The sequence below is a fragment of the Equus caballus genome, chromosome 24 (genome assembly GCF_041296265.1).
Source record: "Equus caballus isolate H_3958 breed thoroughbred chromosome 24, TB-T2T, whole genome shotgun sequence".
NCBI classification, from domain to species: Eukaryota; Metazoa; Chordata; class Mammalia; order Perissodactyla; family Equidae; genus Equus; species Equus caballus.
The window spans coordinates 47289671-47310761 of record NC_091707.1 but is presented as its reverse complement, the minus strand read 5'-3'; the positions used below and the strand labels follow the sequence as shown (position 1 = coordinate 47310761).

Here is a 21091-nt window from a genome sequence, read left to right as displayed (position 1 = left end):
TTAGTGTCTTCCCCCAAAATATGAGTCAGAAGAGTGCTGGCAGCTTTACCGGAGTGATGTTTTCTTTCTTTTAGCCATCAAGATTTCAAAGACGCCAGAGGCTCCCATTACATGGAGCTCTGCAGTCTCCAATCGGGGCAAACACTGTAATTGGAGGAGACCGGGCCAGTGAGGCTGTGAACTGAGGCACTTCAGTGAGCTGTGAGCCCATGACAATGGGCACGTCAGGCCTGACGCCACAGGAGCAGCAGCACAGACCTACAGGTGGGGACTCCGAGCCAGAATGACAAAGGGAGGTCCGGACAGCCCCCACCCCAGCTCCTTCTGGCCAGAGGATTCACCACGCCCCTGTGCAGGGAAAATTGGAAGTTAACCCCACGTCACTTTACTGTATACCTTGGCTTCACTGGTGAGCGTATGATTTAGGGGTAATTTCTACAGTATGTTTTCTACGCTCCACAACTAATGCCCTATAAAGAATCAGACTAGACATGTTTAAGGAAATAAAACTAAGCAGGCCCAATAAAACATTTGGGGCCCTAGCTGAGAAGCAGGACTGTCCCCCCCCCCCCCCCCGACCCCCGGATGAGCCAGCGCTCACTCAGCCGTGAACTAGCACAAGATGTTGCACTGGTTCAACACGGGAGTGTAACGGGATGTGGCTGGTGACCCCGCTTCTGATTTTGTCGGGAAATGTGCAGTGGGAGGTTGCGAAGGAGATAAGGACAAATGACGAGAGTTGTCCAGGAGGACTCTGAGTGATCTCAGCCCTGGAAAGTCCTGACCTACCCCCAGGCTACAGGAGTGTGTCCACCCTCCAATGCAGGGAGAGCAAAGAGGCTGGCTCTGGGCCCCAGGGGAGCAGATGCGGAGGAGGTGGGAGAAGTGTCAGGCTCTGAGATGGGGGCTCAGGAAGTGTGGGGGAAAAGGGAGATGAGGGAGAGAAGGGAGGTGATGGCCACAAATGTAAGGCTCGAGGGATCTTCTGCCTAAGTAAACAAAATGCTGTTTGAAAAAGAGAGCATTTCAAAGGTATAAACATTTTGGTGGTGGCGGTGGTGAGTAAACCTTTAGTCAAGCCCCAGCCTTCGTAAATGTACACTATACGTTTGTACATTTCACTATTTCTTAATTAGCCTAGGGGATTATTCACGGCCCTGGTAAATCCCACTCTTGCGTCTGCCCTGCAGTTCTTTTTCACTGGTGTCCCCCTAAATGACTGGTCAGAGACTCTCAGAGCAGACCACGTGGGTGGCCTGAAGAAGTCAGGGTGAAGGAGGGTTGAAATCCATGCCTCTAGCTCTTTAAAAGCAAAAACGGGGAACCCCGGAGAAATGTTTTCCTTGGTCCACGTTGCCTGCAGACTCCCCATCCCCGCCCCCAGGAAGTGGGCCCACAGCATCCCAGGCGAGGGTACAGTAGCTTGCTCACCCAGGGCCAGTGTTTATTTGCAAGGCTATTGTGGAAAGAAGCTGGGGGCCCCCAGGGAACTCCTCCCTAGATCCAGGCATGGCCATCTGGTATGCACTCCACACGCCTGTAACACACATGGTCACACGTGGACCATGGTGACGTCCACCAGCTTCTGGATCATCTGGGCGCGGGTGCCATGGAAGGGCAGCCCATCCACCTCCATGCCCACCATCCCTGAGACTCCGCTCTGGACTTTGTGCCACACCAGGATGCCCAAGACTCTTTCTTCCTGGAAAAAAAATGGAGCAGAGATAGAAGTGGTAGAGGGGAAGGAAAAAGAAAGAAATATATGTATTTATAAGTTGAGAAAGAGTGTTTGACTTGACATGCTCTCTTTTTAAAAAAATAAAATTTTGGTTAAAAATACTAATGCCACTGGAAGACTCATAATGAAAAACAACACTGTCCTACGTCATGCCTCATTGGCCCCCACACCCGCTCCCCAGAAGCAGCCACTTTGAACAGTGTAAGCTGTTTCTTCTAGTAACTAAATAATACGCTTTTTATGGAAACCTATATATTTTTTTTAACAAATACTGAAGAGTCGCTCCCCTGCGGGTGCAGCGTGAGCTACTTCCTGCCAACATAGCCCCTGCCCATCCCTGGGTTATCTGCCAGTGGCCTTTGAGTGTGGAAGGCCACACTTGGGGAGGAGGGCCCCCGTTCCTCCTGAGACCCCACTGTTAGCCTCCTGGGGGGCCATGAGCCAAGTCCTGCTGCAGTTGCCTTCTAGAAAATGTGGATGTGGCAGCATCTGGAAGGGGCAGAGCCATGGAGAAAATGCAGCCCCTTCCTGAAGGTGCAGCCAGGGGCCCAGCAAGCAGAGTGGTTTGGGATCAGACAGATCTGACCTGGGTCTTTCCTGGAAGGTGTTTTAACCTCTCTATGCCTCAGTGTCCTCATCTGTATAATGGGGAGGTTGATGACAATAATAGTAATAATAACGCCTTCTTAGAGGGAAGTTGTGAGGATTAAATGAGATAATGCAAATAAAGCACCTAGCATGGTCCTTGGCACACAGTAGGTACTCATGAAATGAGGTGGATCATTATTGGCAGGGCTGGGGCTTGTGGCCTTTAGCTCAGAGATTTCTCCCTTTGTCTTATTTGCTGATTTACAAAAAGAAAGTGATTTGATTCCTGTCCTCTTCTCTCTCTCCAAAATTAAGGTCCCAAAGAACCGCTGTCTAAGCCAGCAATGTGTCTGTCCCTGTTCTTCTGAGGACAGCAGTCAAGCACATCCGCCCCCTCCTCCTCCTCCTGCACAAAGGAGGGGGCCGAAGGGAGGGGACAGAGGAATCTAGAACAGGAAGATGAGGACACATATGAGAAGGGCTCTCACATCCTGCTCGGGAATTTGCTCATTCATTTGATCATGCGTCGGGGTTTTATTGAGCACCTGCTGTGTACCAGGCCCTGAACCAGGGACACAGCGGTGAATGGGACACCATCTCTGCCCCCGGGGCGGTCTCAGTCTAGATGAGTGATCAGGAAGGCAGAGACCATGGGGATCACAGCACAGGGCAGGGGCACCCACCCTGTTTACTGGAGTGGATCAAGGAGGACTTTCTGGAGGAGAGGCAACTAGGACCACAGGTGACAAAAGAGCAGGAATGGGTCAAGTGAGGGCCGTGAGGAGCATTCACCAAAAACTTTTCAACACAAGGGAGAAAGTGTTGGCAAATGTCATCCGGGAGCTGTGTCTACTCTCAGCTGGCCTGATCCTGCATTTCGGTTCTGCCCTGGGGGCCAAGGTGGAGGGAGGCCCGAGAGCGTTTCCAGGGGAGCTCTTTGTCCCACAGCCCCCTCCCAGGGGCTGCCCAGCCCAGAACGGCATTTCCCGCCCTTTGTTCAGGCTTCGTTCTCCCATTTCTCTTCTCCATTGGGTCATATCCTCTCTTTATGGGGGAATGCTTCTGGGACCATGAGGCCACTTCCTCCTACCACATTGCCTGCCCCCACCATTCGCATCCTTCTGGGTCCCAGGGACGGCAGCCGGCCTCGAAGAGCCACAGGGACCACCCAGGTCAACAGTGACTGCCTGCAAATTTTCAGGAATCACTGAATGGCCACACCATCCTCAAGGAGGCCCCACTAAGTGGAGGCGGTCGCGGTGGCAGTGTGGGAGGAGAATTGACCCGGGAGTGGCTGGAGCAGAGCACCTGGAGGCTGTTACAGCAGTCCAGGCTGAGACAGCGGGGCAGGTAAGGAAGGACAGAGGACCCAGGTGAGGCAGAGTAGACAGGGCTTGGGGCCTAGTTCCTTGTGGATGGGGAAAGAGGCCCCAGGGTGACTTCTGGGCATAGAGAGTGAGTGTATGAGGGGGCACTGGGGATTCACCCTGGGGACACAGTGGGCTGCTGCTCCTGTTTAGGTGATGCTGTTCTAAGTAGTGCAGAAAGGGGCCTCCTGGGAAGTTGGAACTGTTCTGAATTGTGGTCTTGGTGGTAGCTGCATGGGTGTACACATCTGTAAAAATTCATGCACTGTACGCTTAAGGTTTATGTACTTTCTGTCAGTTATACTTGAATTTTTTTTTTTTTTTTTTTAAAGATTTTATTTTTTCCTTTTTCTCCCCAAAGCCCCCTGGTACATAGTTGTATATTCTTCGTTGTGGGTCCTTCTAGTTGTGGCATGTGGGATGCTGCCTCAGCGTGGTTTGATGAGCAGTGCCATGTCCGCGCCCAGGACTCGAACCAACGAAACACTGGGCCGCCTGCAGCGGAGCGCGCAAACTTAACCACTTGGCCACGGGGCCAGCCCCAGTTATACTTGAATTTTTAAAAAGTTATAAAGAAAAGTGGAGTGGGATGAAAGAGCTGAAAGAGAATGGGAGCCCATGACGCTGCCAGAGGCCATGTTCCTGCCTCTCTGGACCATCTACCATCCATGATCCATTCATCCATCAGTCTCTTCATCCATCCATCCTTGGTCCCTCCTGTAAGGAGTTGTCAATTGACTCTTGGCCCCTGACAGGGTCTGGGGAATGTTCTCCAGCCACTTGCTCTACCCTCAAGTTAAACCCGAGGGCAGAGCCAAGGGCCAGGGTGGGCAGGGTGTGCCCTGGATGGTGATGGCCACTTTCCCTGGGCTCCTCAGCATGGTGCCCACTCCTGCTACAGTCACGCTCAGACCCCTAAGAACTGTCCCTGAATATGGGAGGCCCTACATACAAGCAGCTCACAGAGCAGAGATGAGGGCATTCCTCCACCCCTAACCAATCAAACGTCACCACCAGCTCAGGCCACAGCTCTGCCTAATATCTCTTAATGACTCAGGGACCCTCACAGAGTGACCTGCAGAACTGTAATATGACGATTCTGGTCACTCCCCTGCACGCCACACTGCTTCACGTCCCTGCACTTTTGCTTATGTGGGTCCTGCTGCCTGGAAGGCCCTTCCCACCCTTCCTTACCTGGCTACTTATATCCTACTCACCCCACAAGACCTGGCTCAGTGCCACCTCCTCCAGGCAGCCTTCCTTGAACTTTCTGAATGAGCCAAGTGCCCGTTCTCCGTGTCCCCACAGTGGCTTGCTGTGCACACTTCCATCCTAGCTCCTGAAATCACCCTTCATGTGTTGTCTCTCCTCTGGGTCCCGAGTTCCCTACCTAGGGCCAGGGTAGACCCTCACTGTCTCCCAGAGCAAGGCAGGGGCTCCACAAACAGGGCTTTGTACTTTGCTTTAAACATGTTTCCTTGTATTTTCTTTATAAGGGTGGAGCATTATTAATACATTTATGAAGGACTGGGTGGAAATGCGAAAGGAGAATTTTCCGTGCAGGGAGGGTAAGCGCTGGGCTGTTGACTTGTTTGACTGGGTTTATTCTTTTGTGTCTGTGTGAATCAGGAATCATGTGCGAGGCTGCCCCCTGAGTGTTTTTTTCCAGTTCAGAACCAGGAAGCACAAAGAAAGCACAGAAGGCCCTCTGGGCAGCCACTTCCCCTGAAAATGTCACTGCAGCTGCCGGAGCCCCCCATCCCCTTCACACGGCACCCTGGCATTACCGGGAAACTTCAGAGCCTTGTTGGGAAGAGCCCAGACCCAGATCTCAGCTCTGCCTCTCAGCTGGGTGGTCCGCCCTTTTGGAGCCTCAGCTCTCTCATCTGTAAAATGGGGATAACACCATCAATCCAGGGAGGTGTCGGAGAGCAACGGGGTACGCGGCAGGAGGGAGCGAGAAACGAGGAGACGGGCAGAAGAAAAAGGGACCGGACAAGGTGCACAACAATGTGAAAGCAAGACGGCAGAGGCAGAGAGGCAGCAAGGGGCTCTGGATGCAGATGCTGCTGAGAAGTGAGGGCTCCGGGGCCTGAGGTGCTGACTGGCTGGGGGACTTGTAATGACCACCACCCCATCTCAGCTGCTGTCTCCAGGCTCAGTGCTCAGGAACCTTCCTGCCTCTCCAGTTGCCTTCCCATCTCCCCAGCCCAATCCTCTTCCATGCTTCTGGAAAGCAGCCCTCTCATCCAGGGTCTCAAAACATGGTCCCTGCAGCTGCAGCAAGGTTACCTGGGAACTTGCTAGTGATGCAAATTCTCAGGCCCAGCTCAGCCCTACTGAATCAGGAGCCCTGGGGGTGGGCCCGCACTCTGTGGTTTAAGATGCCCATGAGGCGATTCTGATGCCTCTAAACTTGGAGAACTGCTGCTCTGATAAAGCACTGCTTTCATTCCTTCATTCAACAAGGATTTACCGAGCACTGTGTCTCCTTTGCTGGTTGCTGGGAAAGCACATAGAAAAGACCTGGTTCCTCATTTCCAGGAGCTTTTTTTTTTTTTAACATTTAGCAATCTATGCCTTTGGGAGACAAGCCTGGGAGAGTGAAGCCTTAAGTTGCATGAGACTGGTTTGGGTTGGCTGGGAGTGGCCTTGGGGTCCGCAGTGCAGCCTGACCTAGCCTGGGGAACCCCTCCCCACACCCTGAGGGGCCTGTGTCAGAGAGCTCCCATTGCAGGGCGGGGCAGCTCTGAAGAGAGCAAGCTGTTCCTCACCTTTAACCAGAATCTGCTCCTCTCCCTCTGCCTTGTGTCCCCCTCCCCCAGTTCGAGTGTGTGAGGCCTCAAGCCCCAGAGTCTTCTCTCCTCCGGGCCAAACACCCCAGCTCCCTCCACTGTTTCTCCTGGCTTTTCCAGCCCTCCCACCTCCTGTCTGCCCTCAGGTGAAGGTGAAGCCCAGGTGAAGCCATCAGCTCACAGGTGAAGTCACTTCTGACCCAGGATTTAGACGTCAAGTCAAGGCTTTGGCCCCAATTTCCCATGATCCAAATTACTCTGGAAAATTCCCCCAGAAGGTGCCTCATTCGAGGCTGACGCGCCACCGGCTTCTCCCCGCGGTGGGCGGCGCCCAGCTCCGCGAGGAGCATCAGAGCCGGAGGAGGGTTCGAATCTGGAATCGGAGCCCGTGGGCGGGGCCCGCTCCAGGCAGGAGAGCCGCGGGCACCGAGGCGGAGGAAGGAGCGGCCGGTCCCGCCGCGCATCTCGCTGCTCAGGCGGCAGGCCTAGGGGCAGGATCGCTGGCACCGTGCACAGGGCTGGCCTTCTCCTGCGTTTTCCCCGCACGTATACGTGAGTTCACATAAGTCAGACGTGGCTGTGTGCTGCGATGCCCTCCTCTCCACCGGTCTATCGTGTCGCCCCCGGAACTGCGCACAGCCCTTCGGCGAGATGGCTGAGCAGTCAGAGGAGCTCCAATTACCCTGCTCAACGAACACCCTCGGTGGCTCCCTACTACTTCTCAGGTAGAACCCTCCAGGAGGGAGTCAGGGTTTTATTGGCTCCAGCTAACACCATCTCCCTCTGCCCAGGGGTTCTTAATGGCCCCAGACTACATGGAGAATCCGACGAAAGCACAGACCTTGCCCAGAAAAATCCACGCATGAAACAATTTTGTAAACTGCTTCCTGGGCTCATGGACGCCCTCCTTGTTGATCCTGGGGTCAGAAGCCCTCCTGCCCTCCTATAGCACCCCTGCCTACTGCCTTGCACCTCCACAGCAGTCTCCCCAAACCGGCACTAAGCTTGCCCTCCCTCCTGCCCAGAATGCCTCCCCTTCTACTGGGTTTATTCCTTCCAGCCTCCAGCCGCCAGGATCTTCCTCCTACGTTAGTCCTCCACACCTTCACACTGGCTAATTGCCCCACGCAGGGTCTTAGTGCCCTGGCTGGGTTGCACACTCCTTAGAGGGAGATGAGGACACCCACAGCTACATGTATGAGGTGCCTACCCTGGGTCAGGTATTCAGTTCTTCCAACAACAATGCTGATGGCTCCCATTTTACAAGGAAAATGAAGCTCAGAGGGGCTAAGCAACTTGCCTAAAGTCAAACTAGAAGGAAAATGGTCATTTATATCAGGTCTTCCATAATGATTTAGGATCACTCGATCCAGTCCAGCAGTTGCCACTGGATGACCTTTGCCCCCAGGCAGGCTCTGCCTCTGTGTTGATGGGCAGTGGTGCTGGCCCTTGGCTTATGGCTGCGAACACCATCCCCACCCCTCAGCCAAGGAAAGAGTTGCTTCCGTGGGAATGGCCTGCGGGAGTACCTTACCTTAGTGACAGGTGGGAGGGCCTAAGTCCAATTCTGCTCCCCAGGTGTTCTGGAGGGCCCAACTGCCTTCCTCAGGTAACATCCGTGGACTTCACATGAGTTCAGGATGTACAGTGTGCAGGCCAAGGCACAGCCTCCCCAATTAGAAACACCTAGAACAAAAGATTCCATCATATAGAATTGCAAGGGTCACGGGGTCCATCACCCTGCCTCTAAGCAGCGGAACTCATCTCAGAGAATGGTCCCAAGCCCAGTGGCACCAGTGGTACCTGGGAACTTGTTAGAAACACAAAATCTTGGGCCCCAGCCCAGGCCTACTTAATCAGCAGGGGAATGGGGCAGCAAACTGAGTTTTGATAAACCCTCCAGGTGACTGCGATTCAAGGTAAAGTTTGAGAACATCGCTCTAAACCATCTGGGTTATGTTATGTTAATGACCACTAGAGAAAAAGATTCAGGCTAGCGTAACCCTAGGAAGCCATTCCAGAACTCTCGACATTAAGAAACTGTCCCTCATGGCCGACCTGAATCCTTCGTGCTGCGTGGAAACCTGTCCTCAGAGGGGCTAGGTGACAGCTGCTTCATGCTGTGTTGCATCCCCTCTTCATGGGCTCGAAGACCACTCCTAAGTCAGCCTGGGACTTCCCCAAGGCCCCCCAGTACGTAGTTGTAGATTCTAGTGGTGAGTGCCTCTGGCTGTGCTGTGTGGGACGCCGCCTCAGCGTGGCCTGATGAGCGGTGCCAAGTCTCCGCCCAGCATCTGCACTGGAGAAACCCTGGGCCGCCAAAGCGTGCAAACTTAACCACTCTGCCCCGGGGCCAGCCCCTCCCCTTCCTTTTCTATCAGCCAGCCCCAAAGGCTTGTTCCCCACTTTGGGGACTACCTCACTGGCTTTTCTCGGAAACCGGCTTGAGTTCTCCATGCAGCTGAGGAAGGATTGATTAAGGACCTGCTAAGCTCTAGGTGCCAGAGCTAAAAAGCAAGGGGAGCTCCCAACCACGAGAGAGAGGGACTGTGCACACAGCCAACCAGAGCGCGGGGCAATCCGTGAGATGTCCGCAGAGCACCGTGGGAGCCCTGAGAGGGGGCATCCATTCTGACTGGTTTAGGAAAGAGTCACAGGAAAGGGGTCATTTCATACGGGCCTTGTAGACTGGATGGAATTCGCCAGAGGAAGGGTAGAGGAGTGGGGGGCGCTTCAGGTAGAAAAAAACCCAAGCACTCCATGAGGACACAGGCATGTGGCGTGAAAATACAAGGTGTATATCAAAATATGGTGGATGAGGACCATGCGATAACAATAGTATTGTATTTCACTGATTCTAAGATGCAGTTTTTATATTTACATTTCTGAAATTGAGATGCCTCTTACAATCAATAGTATCTTACAGTTATAATTGGCAATCTTTTCCTTTCTTAATGGTACATAAAATAATGGCAATGCTTGTCATCAATGGAATAGAATAACTTGCTTTGAGTGAATAGGTACAAAGCGTGGCACTGTTCTAATGCCTTACATGGATTAGCTCCTGGAATACTTACAACAAGTTTGTGAGGTATAGGTATTATTATTATCTTCATTTGCAGCACTGGGCAACAGACACACAGGGGTTAAGTAACCTGCCTAAGGTCACACAGCTGGTAAGTGTTCATGGATAGGAAGATGTGAACTCAGGCGGCTACCTCCAGAGGCCATACTCTTTTTTTTTTTTTAATTGTGGTAAAAAAAAACACATAACATAGAATTTACCATCTTAACCATTTTTAAGTGTGGAGTTCAGCAGTGTTAAGTATATCCACATGGTTGTGGAACTCCAGCACCCATACTCAGCCTCCATGCAAATATAGAAAATAAAAACATATGGGAGTTAATATTAAAGGGAAAGAGAAGAATTTAAAATGCAGGTTGACCAGGGCGAAATTAGATAAAATGGGTATGTGTTAAGTATAAGAATTAAAAGCTGACACGCAAAACTAAAAATGCCAATTGTGTTATGGAGCGATGACGGCGTTTTTGCCTCCTTCCATCTCCCTTCGCTACCCACCTTTTCAGAATGTCTACAGTATTGTTGTCACATCATCCTTTCAATTAAAAAAATTAAACCCAGGGCTGGCCTGGTGGTGTAATGGTTAAGTTCGCACACTCTGCTTCAGCAGCCCAGGGTTCATGGGTTTGGATCCCGGGCGCAGACCTACACACGGCTCATCAAGCCATGCTGTGGTGGCATCCCACATACAAAATAAAGGGAGACTGGCACAGATGTTAGCTCAGGGACAATCTTCCTCACCAAAAACAAAAAAACCAAAAAAACCCGTTAAACCCATGCTGTATTTGAGCAATGACAGTGGCCGTGCATGGCTGGATCATGGGGTACCTAGTGGGGATCAGGGAGATGAGGCCTGGAGGGGCCCCAAGACCAGAGACTTGAGCCCACATGTGGGGGCCCTGTTCTGGGAAGCCCTGTGAGATGTGAGTCCCACTGCAAACTTTGATCTCTATGCTGACTTGGGTTGCAGGCACCAAACAGGACAGGACAGCACACTGTTAGGGCCAGGGCGCCATTGCTTGTGGACCTTGTGGTGGGCTCTTTGCTCTTCTCACTCCAGTCATACCTGCCTGATTGTAGCTGGGCCCCACAAGTTGCTGAGCAGCCCAGGGCTGCCGCCATCCCTGGTGTCAAGAGCCAAGGATGGAGACGGGCCGGGCTGCTGTGCCTCCTAATTTACTCTCCTGGGACATCCCCCTGCCTGTCAATTGCCCCCTCTTGACCTCCCAGCCTGGAATAAGAGTAGCAATCTGCTGTGACCGTCCAGCCCAGGGCCAGCCAGGACTACTTTACAAAGGGTTTCTCTAATCCTTACAGAGACCCACTTCATGGGTGAGGACAGCGAGGCTTGGAAATGGAGCTGCCATCAGCCTGACTGATTCCAGAGCCCTAGATCTTTCTTGTCTACACTGAGCTGAAGGAACAGACAAAGTTCTCTGTGTTCAGGTCCTGTTAGCTCCCAATCCTGTCTGGAGGGGTCCCTTTTCATCTTTCTCAGCCTCAAACCCACAGATTTTCATCTGAAGCTCTCATTACAAGTCACCCACACTCCCCACTGCCAACTGGGCTCACCTCCTCTCCTTGGGGGCTGCTAAAACCTGCTGCTAAAACCACCACCTCAGTGATGCAGTTGGCCAAGCCCTTGGGATTTGATTAATTATACGGAGAACCTACATTCTGGGTGGCAGATAAACTTGAGGAAATCTGAGGTCTTCCAAAGAGATTCCCAGAGGCTCCCTTCCCACTCAGATCCAAGATCCCAGGATAAAGGAGACCTGCAGATAATGGGTCCGCCCACAGCAAGCAAACACGGGAGGCCTGAGGAGCAGGGTTTGTTCTTCCTCTTCTGGGTGTGCCAGCTGGAAAGCTAATCCAGGGCGGAGAACAGAGACATAGGATGTTGAACATCTTTTCATATGCTCATTTGCCATCTGCATTTCTTCTTTGATGAGATGTCGGTTCAGGTCCTTTGCCCGTTTTTTAATTGCACTGTTGGTTTTCTTATTGTTAAATTTTAAGAGTATTCTTTGTATATTTTGGATAACAGTCCTTTATCAAATATGTCTTTTGTAGAGGTTTTCTTCCAGTCTACGGCTTGTCTTCTCATTCTCTTGACAATGTCTTTTGCAGAGCAGAAGTTTTTAATTTTAATGAAGTCCAGCTTATCAATTCTTTTGTTCATGGATTGTGCCTTTGGTGTTGTATCTGAAGAGGCATCACCATCCCAAAGTCTAGATTTTCTCCTATGTTATCCTCTAGGAGTTTTATAGTTTTGCATTTTCCATTTAGGTCTATGATCCATTTTGAGTTAATTTTCGTGGAGGGTGTAAGGTCTGTGTCTAGATTCATTTTTTGCACGTGGATGGCCAGTCGTTCTAGCACCATTTATTGAAGAGACTATCTTTGCTCCTTTGTCAAAGATCATTCGATTATATTTATGTGGGTCTATTTCTGGACTGTCTATTCTGTTCAACTGATCTATTTGTCTATTCTTTTGCCAATACCACACTGTCTTGAATCCTGGAGCTTTATAATAAGCCTTCAAGTCGGGTGGTGTCAATCCTCGAAATTGGTTCTTCTCCTTCAATATTGTGTTTTGGCCTCTCCATATAAACTTTAGAACCAGTTTGTTGATATCTACAAAATAACTTGCTGGGATTTTGATTGGTATTGTCTTGAATCTATACATCATTGGGAAGAACTGACATCTTAACGATATTGAATCTTCCTATCCATGAACATGGAATATCTCTTTATTTATTTACTTTGATATCTTTCATCAGAGTTTAGTAGTTTCCATCGCATAAATCTTGTAGATATCTTGTTAATTGAAACTTAAGCATTTCATTTATCAAATTTATGGCATAGAGTTGTTCATAGTATTCTTTTATTATCCTTTTAATTTCCATGGGATCTATAGTGAAGTGCCCTCTTTCATGTCTGATAAAATAATTTGTGTCTTCTCTCTTTTTTCTTAGCCTAGCTAGAGGCTTATTGATTTTATTGATCTTTTCAAACAAACTAGCTTTTGGTTTTGTTGATTTTCTCTGTTTTCCTTTTTCAATTTCATCGATTTCTGCTCTAATTGTTATCATTTACTTTAATCTGCTTAGTTTGGATTTAATTTGCTCTTCTTTTCCTAGTTTCCTAAGGAAGAAGCTTAGATTATTGATTTTAGATCTTTCCTCTTTTCTAATATGTGCCTTCAATGCTATAAATTTCCCTCTAGGCCCTGATTTTGCTACATCCCACAAATTTGATGTTCTATTTTTGTCTAGTTTAAAATATTTTTAGATTTCTCTTCAGATTTCTTCTTTGACCCATGTGTTATTTAGAGGTGTGGGGTTTAATCTCCAAGTATTTGGGAATTTTGCCACCTATTTTTCTGTTGTTGATTTCTGCTTTAATTCCCTTGTGGTCTGCAAGCAGACATGGTATGATTTCTATTCTTTTAAATTTGTTAAGGTGTTTGTTATGGTCCAGAATGTGGTCTATTTTGTTGACTGTTTCCTTGAGAAGAAGGTGTAATCTACTGTCGTTGGATGAAGTAGTCCATAGATGTCCATTATGTCCAGTTGATTGATGGTGTTGTTGAGTTAACTATGTCCTTACTGATTTTCTGCCTGCTGGATCTGTCCATTTCTGATAGAGGGTTGTTAAAGTCTCCAACTATGATAGTGGATTCATCTATTTTCACATTCTCTGAATTTTTGCCTCATGTGGTTTTGACTTTTTCATGTTAGGCACATATACATTAAGAATTGTTGTGTCTAGGGGCCAGCCCCATGGCTGAGTGGTTAAGGTTACATGCTCTGGTTCAGCAGCCCAGGGTTTCACTGGTTTGGATCCTGGGCACAGACCTAGCACCTCTCATCAAGCCATGCTGGGGCAGCGTCCCACATAGGAGAACTAGAAGGACCTACAATGAGAATACGCAACTATGTACTGGGGAGCTTTGGGGAGAAGAAGAAAAAAAAAGAGAGAGAGATTGGCAATAGATGTTAGCTCAGGTGCCAATCTGGAAAAAAAAAGAATTGTTGTGTTTTCTTGGACCCCTTTATCATCATGTAATGCCCCCTTAAACCCTGATAACATTCCTTGTTCTGAAGTCTGCTCTGTCTGAAATTAATATAGCCATTCCTGCTTTCCTTTGATTAGTATTAGTATGGTATATATTTCTCATCCTTTTACTGTTAATCTATATGTATCTTTATATTTAAAGTAGATTTCTTGTAGACAACACATTGTTGGGTCTTGTTTTTTGATCCACTCTCATAATCTCTGTCTTTTAATTGGGGTATTTAGACCATTGACATTTAAGGTGATAATTGATATGGTTGGATTAATATCTACCATATTTGTTACTGTTTTCTATTTGTTGTTTGTCCTTGTTCCTTTTTACTATTTTTGTCTTCCACTTTTCTTCTGCCTTTTGTGGTTTTAACTGTACTTTTTTGGGGGCCGGGGGTGAGGAAGATTGGCCCTGAGCTAACATCTGTTGCCAATCTTCCTCTTTTTGCTTGAGGAAGATTGTCATGGAGCTAACATCTGTGCCAATCTTCCTCTAGTTTGTATGTGGGACACCACCACAGCCTGGCTTGATGAGCAGTGTGTAGGTCTGCACCTGGGATTCGAACCTATGCACCCCGGGCAGCTGAAGTGGAGCATGTGAATTTAACCATTACACCACCAGGCCAGCCCCAACTGTACATTTTTTATGGTTCTATTTTCTCTCCTTTCTTAGCATATCAGTAATACTTGTTCTCTTAACTTTTTTTTTGGCAGTTGCCCTAGAGTTTGCAATATACATTTACACTGATTCCAAGTCCATTTTCAAATAACGCTACCACTTCACAGATAGTGCAAGCACCTTATAATAAAAAAATATTCCTCCTAATTCCTCCTGCTTATCCCTTGTATTATTGCTGGCATTAATTTCATTTATAATCATATATAAGCATGTATATATACATAAGCATACACAATTGAATACATTGTTGCTATTATTATTTTGAATAAACTGTTATATTAATTAATATATAAAAGTTTTTATTTTACTTTTACTTATTTATTCTCTGATGCTCTTCCTTTCTTTGTGTAGATCTGAGTTTCTGACCTATATTATTTTCCTTTTCTCTGAAGAATTTCTTTTAACATTTCTTGCAAGACAGAGCTACTGACAATAAATTCTCTCAATTTTTGTTTGTCTGAGGAAGTCTTTATTTATCTTTTACTTTTGAAGGATAATTTCACAGGGTACAGAATTCTAGGCTGGTGGTTTTTCTCCACCAATACTTTAAATATTTCACTCCACTCTCTTCTTGCTTGCATGGTTTCTGAGAAGTTGGATGTAATTCTTGTCTTTGCTCTTTTATTGGTAAGTGTTTTTTTCCCTCTGTCTTCTTTCAGGGTTTTTCTTTATTGTTGATTTTCTGAAGCTTGAATATATGTTGAGCTGTAGCTTTTTGGTATTTATCCTGCTTGGTGTTCCCTGAGCTTCCTGGATCTGTGGTTTGGTGTCTGACCGTAATCTGGGGGGAAAATTCTCTGTGATTATTGCTTAATTATTGCTTGCATTCCTTTCTCTCTTTCTTCTCCTTCTGGTATTCCCATTACATGTATGTCATACCTTTGTAATTGTCCACAGTTCTTGGATATTCTGTTCTTTTCAGTCTTTTTTCTCTGTTTTTCAGTTTTGCAAGTTTCTATTGTCATATCCTCAAGCTCAGAGATGGTTTCCTCAGCTGTGTCCAGTCTCCTAAGGAGCCCATCAAAGGCATTCTTTATTTCTCTTATGTATTTTTTATCTCTAACATTTCTTTTTGATTCTCTCCTAGAATTTCCATCTCTCTGCTTACATTATCCATCTACTGTTGCATGTTGTCTACTTTTTTTTTATTAAGATTATGATAGATTACAACCTTGTGAGATTTCAGTTGTACATTATTGTTAGTCATGTTGTGGGTACACCACTTCCCACTTTGTGCCCACCCCCCACCCCCCCTTTTCCCTGGTAACCGCCGATCAGTTCTCCTTGTCTATATGTTAACTTCCACCTATGAGTGGAGTCATATAGAGTTCGTCTTTCTCTGTCTGGCTTATTTCGCTTAACATAATACCCTCTAGGTCCATACATGTTGATGCGAATGGAACAATTTTGTCCTTTTTTATGGCTGAGTAGTATTCCATTGTGTATATATACCATATCTTCTTTATCCAATCATCAGTTGCTGGGCATTTAGGTTGGTTCCACGTCTTGGCTATTGTAAATAATGCTGCAATGAACATAGGGGTGCAGGGGACTTTTGGGATTGCTGATTTCAGGTTCTTAGGATAGATACCCAGTAGTGGGATGGCTGGGTCATAAGGTATTTCTATTTTTAACTTTTTGAGAAATCTCCATACTGTTTTCCATAGTAGCTGCACTAGTTTGCATTCCCACCAACAGTGTATGAGGGTTCCTTTTTCTCCACAACCTCTCCAATATTTGTCACACTTGGTTTTGGATATTTTTGCCAATCTAACGGGTGTAAGGTGATATCTTAGTGTAGTTTTGATTTGCGTTTCCCTGATGATTAGCGATGATGAACATCTTTTCATGTGTCTATTGGCCATACTTATATCTTCTTTGGAGAAATGTCTGTTCATGTCCTCTGCCCATTTTTTGATCGGGTTGTTTGTTTTTTTGTTGTTAAGCTGTGTGAGTTCTTTATATATTATGGAGATTAACCCTTTGTCAGATAAGTAGCTTGTAAATATTTTTTCCCAATTACTGGGCTGTTTTTTTGTTTCAATCCTGTTTTCCCTTGCCTTGAAGAAGCTCTTTAGTCTGATGAAGTCCCATTTGTTTATTCTTTCTATTGTTTCCCTCAACTGAGGAGTTATAGTGTCAGAAAAGATTCTTTTGAAACTGATGTCAAGGAGTGTGCTGCCTATGTTCTCTTCTAGAAGACTTATTGTTTCAGGCCTAATCTTTAGGTCTTTGATCCATTTTGAGTTTATTTTGGTGTGTGGTGAAAAAGAATGGTCAATTTTCAATCTTTTGCACGTGGCTGTCCAGTTTTCCCAGCACCATTTGTTAAAGAGACTTTCTTTTCTCCAATATAGGCCCTCCGCTCCTTTGTCGAAGATTAGCTGTCCATAGATGTGTGGTTTTATTTCTGGGCTTTCAATTCTGTTCCATTGATCTGTGGACCTGTTTTTGTACCAGTACCATGCTGTTTTGATTACTGTAGCTTTGTAGTATGTTTTGAAGTCGGGGATTGTGATGCCTCCGGCTTTGTTTTTCTTACTCAGGATTGCTTTAGCAATTCGTGGTCTTTTGTTGCATCATATGAATTTTAGGATTCTTTGTTCAATTTCTGTAAAGAATGATCATGGGATTCTGATTGGGATAGCGTTGAATCTGTAGATTGCTTTAGGTAGTATGGACATTTTAACTATGTTTATTCTTCCAATCCATGTGCATGGAATGTCTTTCCATCTCTTTATGTCATCGTCAATTTCTTTCAAGAATGTCTTGTAGTTTTCATTGTATAGATCTTTCACTTCCTTGGTTAGATTTATCCCAAGATATTTTATTCTTTTCGTTGCGATTGTGAATGGGATTGAGTTCTTGAGTTCTTTTTCTGTTAGTTCACTGTTAGTGTATAGAAATGCTACTGATTTATGTATGTTGATTTTATACCCTGCTACTTTGCTGTAGTTGTTGATTGTTTCTAATAGTCTTTCTATGGATTCTTTGGGGTTTTCTATATATAAGATCATGTCGTCTGCAAACAGCGAGAGTTTTACTTCTTCATTACCTATTTGGATTCCTTTTATTTCTTTTTCCTGCCGAATTGCTCTGGCCAACACCTCCAATACTATGTTGAATAGGAGTGGTGAAAGTGGGCACCCTTGTCTTGTTCCTGTTCTCAGAGGGATGGCTTTCAGTTTTTCTCCATTGAGTATGATGTTGGCTGTGGGTTTGTCATATATGGCCTTTATTATGTTGAGGTACTTTCCTTCTATACCCATTTTATTGAGGGTTTTTTTTTTTATCATAAATGGATGTTGGATCTTGTTGAATGCTTTCTCTGCATCTATTGAGATGATCATGTGGTTTTTGTTTCTCATTTTGTTAATGTAGTGTATCACGTTGATTGACTTGCAGATGTTGAACCATCCCTGTGTCCCTGGTATAAATCCCACTTGATCATGGAGTATAATCTTTTTGATGTATTGCTGTATTCGGTTTGCCAGAATTTTGTTGAGGATTTTTGCATCTATGTTCATCAGTGATATCGGCCTGTAGTTCTCCTTCTTTGTGTTGTCCTTGTCAGGTTTGGGGATCAGAGTGATGTTGGCTGCATAGAATGTGTTAGGGAGTACTCCATCTTCCTCAATTTTCTGGAATAGTTTGAGAAGGATAGGTATTAAATCTTCTTTGAATGTTTGGTAGAATTCTCCAGAGAAGCCATCTGGTCCTGGACTCTTATTTTTGGGGTGGTTTTTGATTACTGTTTCTATTTCTTTACTTGTGATTGGCCTATTCAGATTCTCCATTTATTCCTGATTCAGTTTGGGGAGGTTGTAGGAGTCCAGGAATTTGTCCATTTCTTCTAGGTTGTTCAATTTGTTGGCATATAGTTTTTCATAGTATTCTCTCATGATCCCTTGTATTTCATTGGTATCTGTTGATTTCTGTTGATTTCTCCTCTCTCGTTCCTAATTTTATTTATTTGATATTTCTCTCTTCTTTTCTTGGTGAGTCTGGCTAAGGGTTTGTCGATTTTGTTAATTTTTTCGAAGAACCAACTCTTTGTTTCGTTGATCCTTTCTACTGTCTTTTTTTGTTTCAATATCGTTTATTTCTGCTCTTATTTTTATTATTTCCCTCCTTCTACTGACACTGGGCTTTGTTTGTTCTTCTATTTCTAATTCTGTTAGGTGTTGTTTGAGGTTGCTTATGTGAGCTTTTTCTTGTTTAGTGAGGTGACCCTGTATTGCAATGAATTTCCCTCTTAGGACTGCTTTTGCTGCATCCCAAATGATTTGGTATGTCGTGTTCTCATTTTCATTTGTCTCCAAATAATATTTGATTTCTTCTTTAATTTCTTCAATAATCCATTGTTTGTTCAGAGGCGTGTTGTTTAGTCTCCACATTTTTGCACCTTTCTCTGCTTTATTCTTGTAGTTGATTTCTAGTTTCATAGCATTATGATCAGAAAAAATGCTTGATATTATTTCAACTCTCTTGTATTTATTGATGCTTGCTTTGTTTCCCAAAATATGGTCTATCCTTGAGAATGTTCCCTGTGCACTTGAGAAGAATGTGTAACCTGCTGTTTTTGGATGAAGTGTTCTATATATATCTATTAAGTCCATCTGGTCTAATTTTTCATTTAATTCTATAATTTCCTTGTTGATTTTCTGTCTGGATGTTCTGTCCATTGGTGTTAATGGTGTGTTGAGGTCCCCTACTATTATTGTATTGTTGTTGATGTCTTCTTTTAGTTCTGTTAAGAGTTGCTTTACAAATTTTGGTGCTCCTGTGTTGGGTGCGTATATATTCATAAGTGCTATGTCTTCTTGGTGGAGAGTCCCTTTTATCATTATATACTGTCCCTCTTTGTCTTTCTTTATCTGTTTTGCTTTGAAGTCTACTTTGTCTGATATTAGTATAGTGACACCTGCTTTCTTTTGTTCATTATTAGCTTGGAGTATTGTCCTCCATCCCTTCACTCTGAGTCTGTGTTTGTCTTTGGGGCTGAGGTGTGTTTCCTGGAGGCAGCATATTGTTGGGTCTTGTTCTTTGATCCATCCTGCCACTCTGTGTCTTTTGATTGGAGAGTTCAATCCATTTACATTTAGAGTGATTATTGAAATGTGGGGGCCTACTGCTGCCATTTTGTGTCTTGTTTTCCGGTTTTCTTCAATTTCCTTTGTTTCTCGTCCCATGGTTTAATCTGTTCTGATGTAGAGCTGCTACTCTCTGTTGTTGTCCTTCTACTTATCTCCTCTGCTCTTGGTTTTGTAGCACCTTTCCTTTTTTTGATTTTTCAGGAATGAGGGTTTTCCTGAGCATTTCCTGAAGAGGAGGTTTTGTGGCAATGAACTCCCTTAATTTTTGTTTATCTGGGAAAGTTTTTATTTCTCCATCATATTTGAAGGATATTTTCGCTGGGTAGAGAATTCTCAGCTGTAGGTGTTTGTCCTTCAGATTTTTGAATATATCATTTCACTCTCTTCTAGCCTGTAAAGTTTCTGCTGAGAAATCTGCCGATAGCCTGATGGGGGTTCCTTTGTAGGTTAATTTCTTCTGCCTGGCTGCCCTTAGTATTTTCTCTTTGTCGTTGACTTTTGCTAGCTTCACTACTATATGCCGTGGGGTTGGTCTTCGTGCATTGATAAAGTTTGGAGATCTATTGGCTTCTGTCACATGAAGTTCCATCTCTCTCCCCAGGTTTGGGAAGTTCTCAGCCATTATTTCTTTGAATAGGCTTTCTGCCCCCTTCTCCCTCTCTTCTCCTTCTGGTATACCTATAATCCTTACATTGCATCTCCTAATTGCGTCTGATAATTCTTGGAGAGTTTCTTCATTTCTTTTTAGTCTTACTTCTCTCTCCTCCTCTGCCTGCAGCATTTCTATATTCCTATCTTCCAAATTGCTAATTCTTTCCTCCATATTATCAGCCCTACTGTTCAGTGCATCTAGATTTTTCTTAATCTCCTCTATTGTGTTCTTCATTTCCAGTATTTCTGTTTGGTTCTTCTTTATAGTATCAAACTCTTTTGTGACATAGCTCCTGAACTCGTTGAGTTGTCTATCTGAATTCTCTTTTAACTCATTGAGTTTTTTAATGATGGCTGTTTTGAAGTCATTGTCATTTAGGTTATATATTTCATTTTCTTTGGGATTGTTTTCTGTGTATTTGTTATTTTCCTTCTGTTCTGGAGATTTAATATATTTTTTCATATTGCTTGATGTTGTAGATTTGTGCCTCCGCATAGAGATAGAGTTTAGTTACTGCTTCCACTTGTTTCTACTGGTGTGGTGGGGGGACAGCTGTTTATACTTCTTCAACCAGGAACCCTATCAGCTGTTGCTAACTGGGCCTGGGCCCCTCCTCATAGTCACAGTGGTCCTGTGGGTTCCCTCTTCAGCTGTGGGGGCCATCACAGGGGGTCTTCAGGCTGCTGGTGCCTACTGTTGCAGACCACCTAGACATGCTCCCTCCTTGGGGTCTGCAGTGGTGTTATGGGCTTTTCCAGCGGCCAGGGGCAGGATCACTTATATTTGCAGCTCTGTCACTGTCGGCGCCCACAAAATCTCACTTGTCCACTATGGGTCACAGCAGAGCTATTGGCATCTTCTGCAGTCTGTGGTTAGCTCACCTAGCTATGCTACTTTTGTCCCAGGGTCTTCCAGCCTTGTGGCTGCCGGATGGATGCTCTCTACTAGTGCTGTGCAGAGGCTTTCACTGAGGCTGCTGTGAGATTGTAGGGTTCCCCCCTGGGCTACAGAGCCAGGCCGCTG

At 45.6% G+C, this 21091-nt stretch overlaps 1 protein-coding gene across 1 annotated transcript in view; it reads right to left on the bottom strand.

Moving 5' to 3' along the window:
* DGLUCY (D-glutamate cyclase) overlaps nt 1-21091 on the bottom strand; it is an 86991-nt gene that overhangs the window by 3365 nt on the left and 62535 nt on the right. The window contains 2 exon segments of the mRNA XM_070249776.1: nt 1432-1702; nt 8023-8174. Of these exon segments, the coding sequence (XP_070105877.1) occupies nt 1553-1702; nt 8023-8174 (302 nt within the window). The 3' untranslated portion in view covers nt 1432-1552.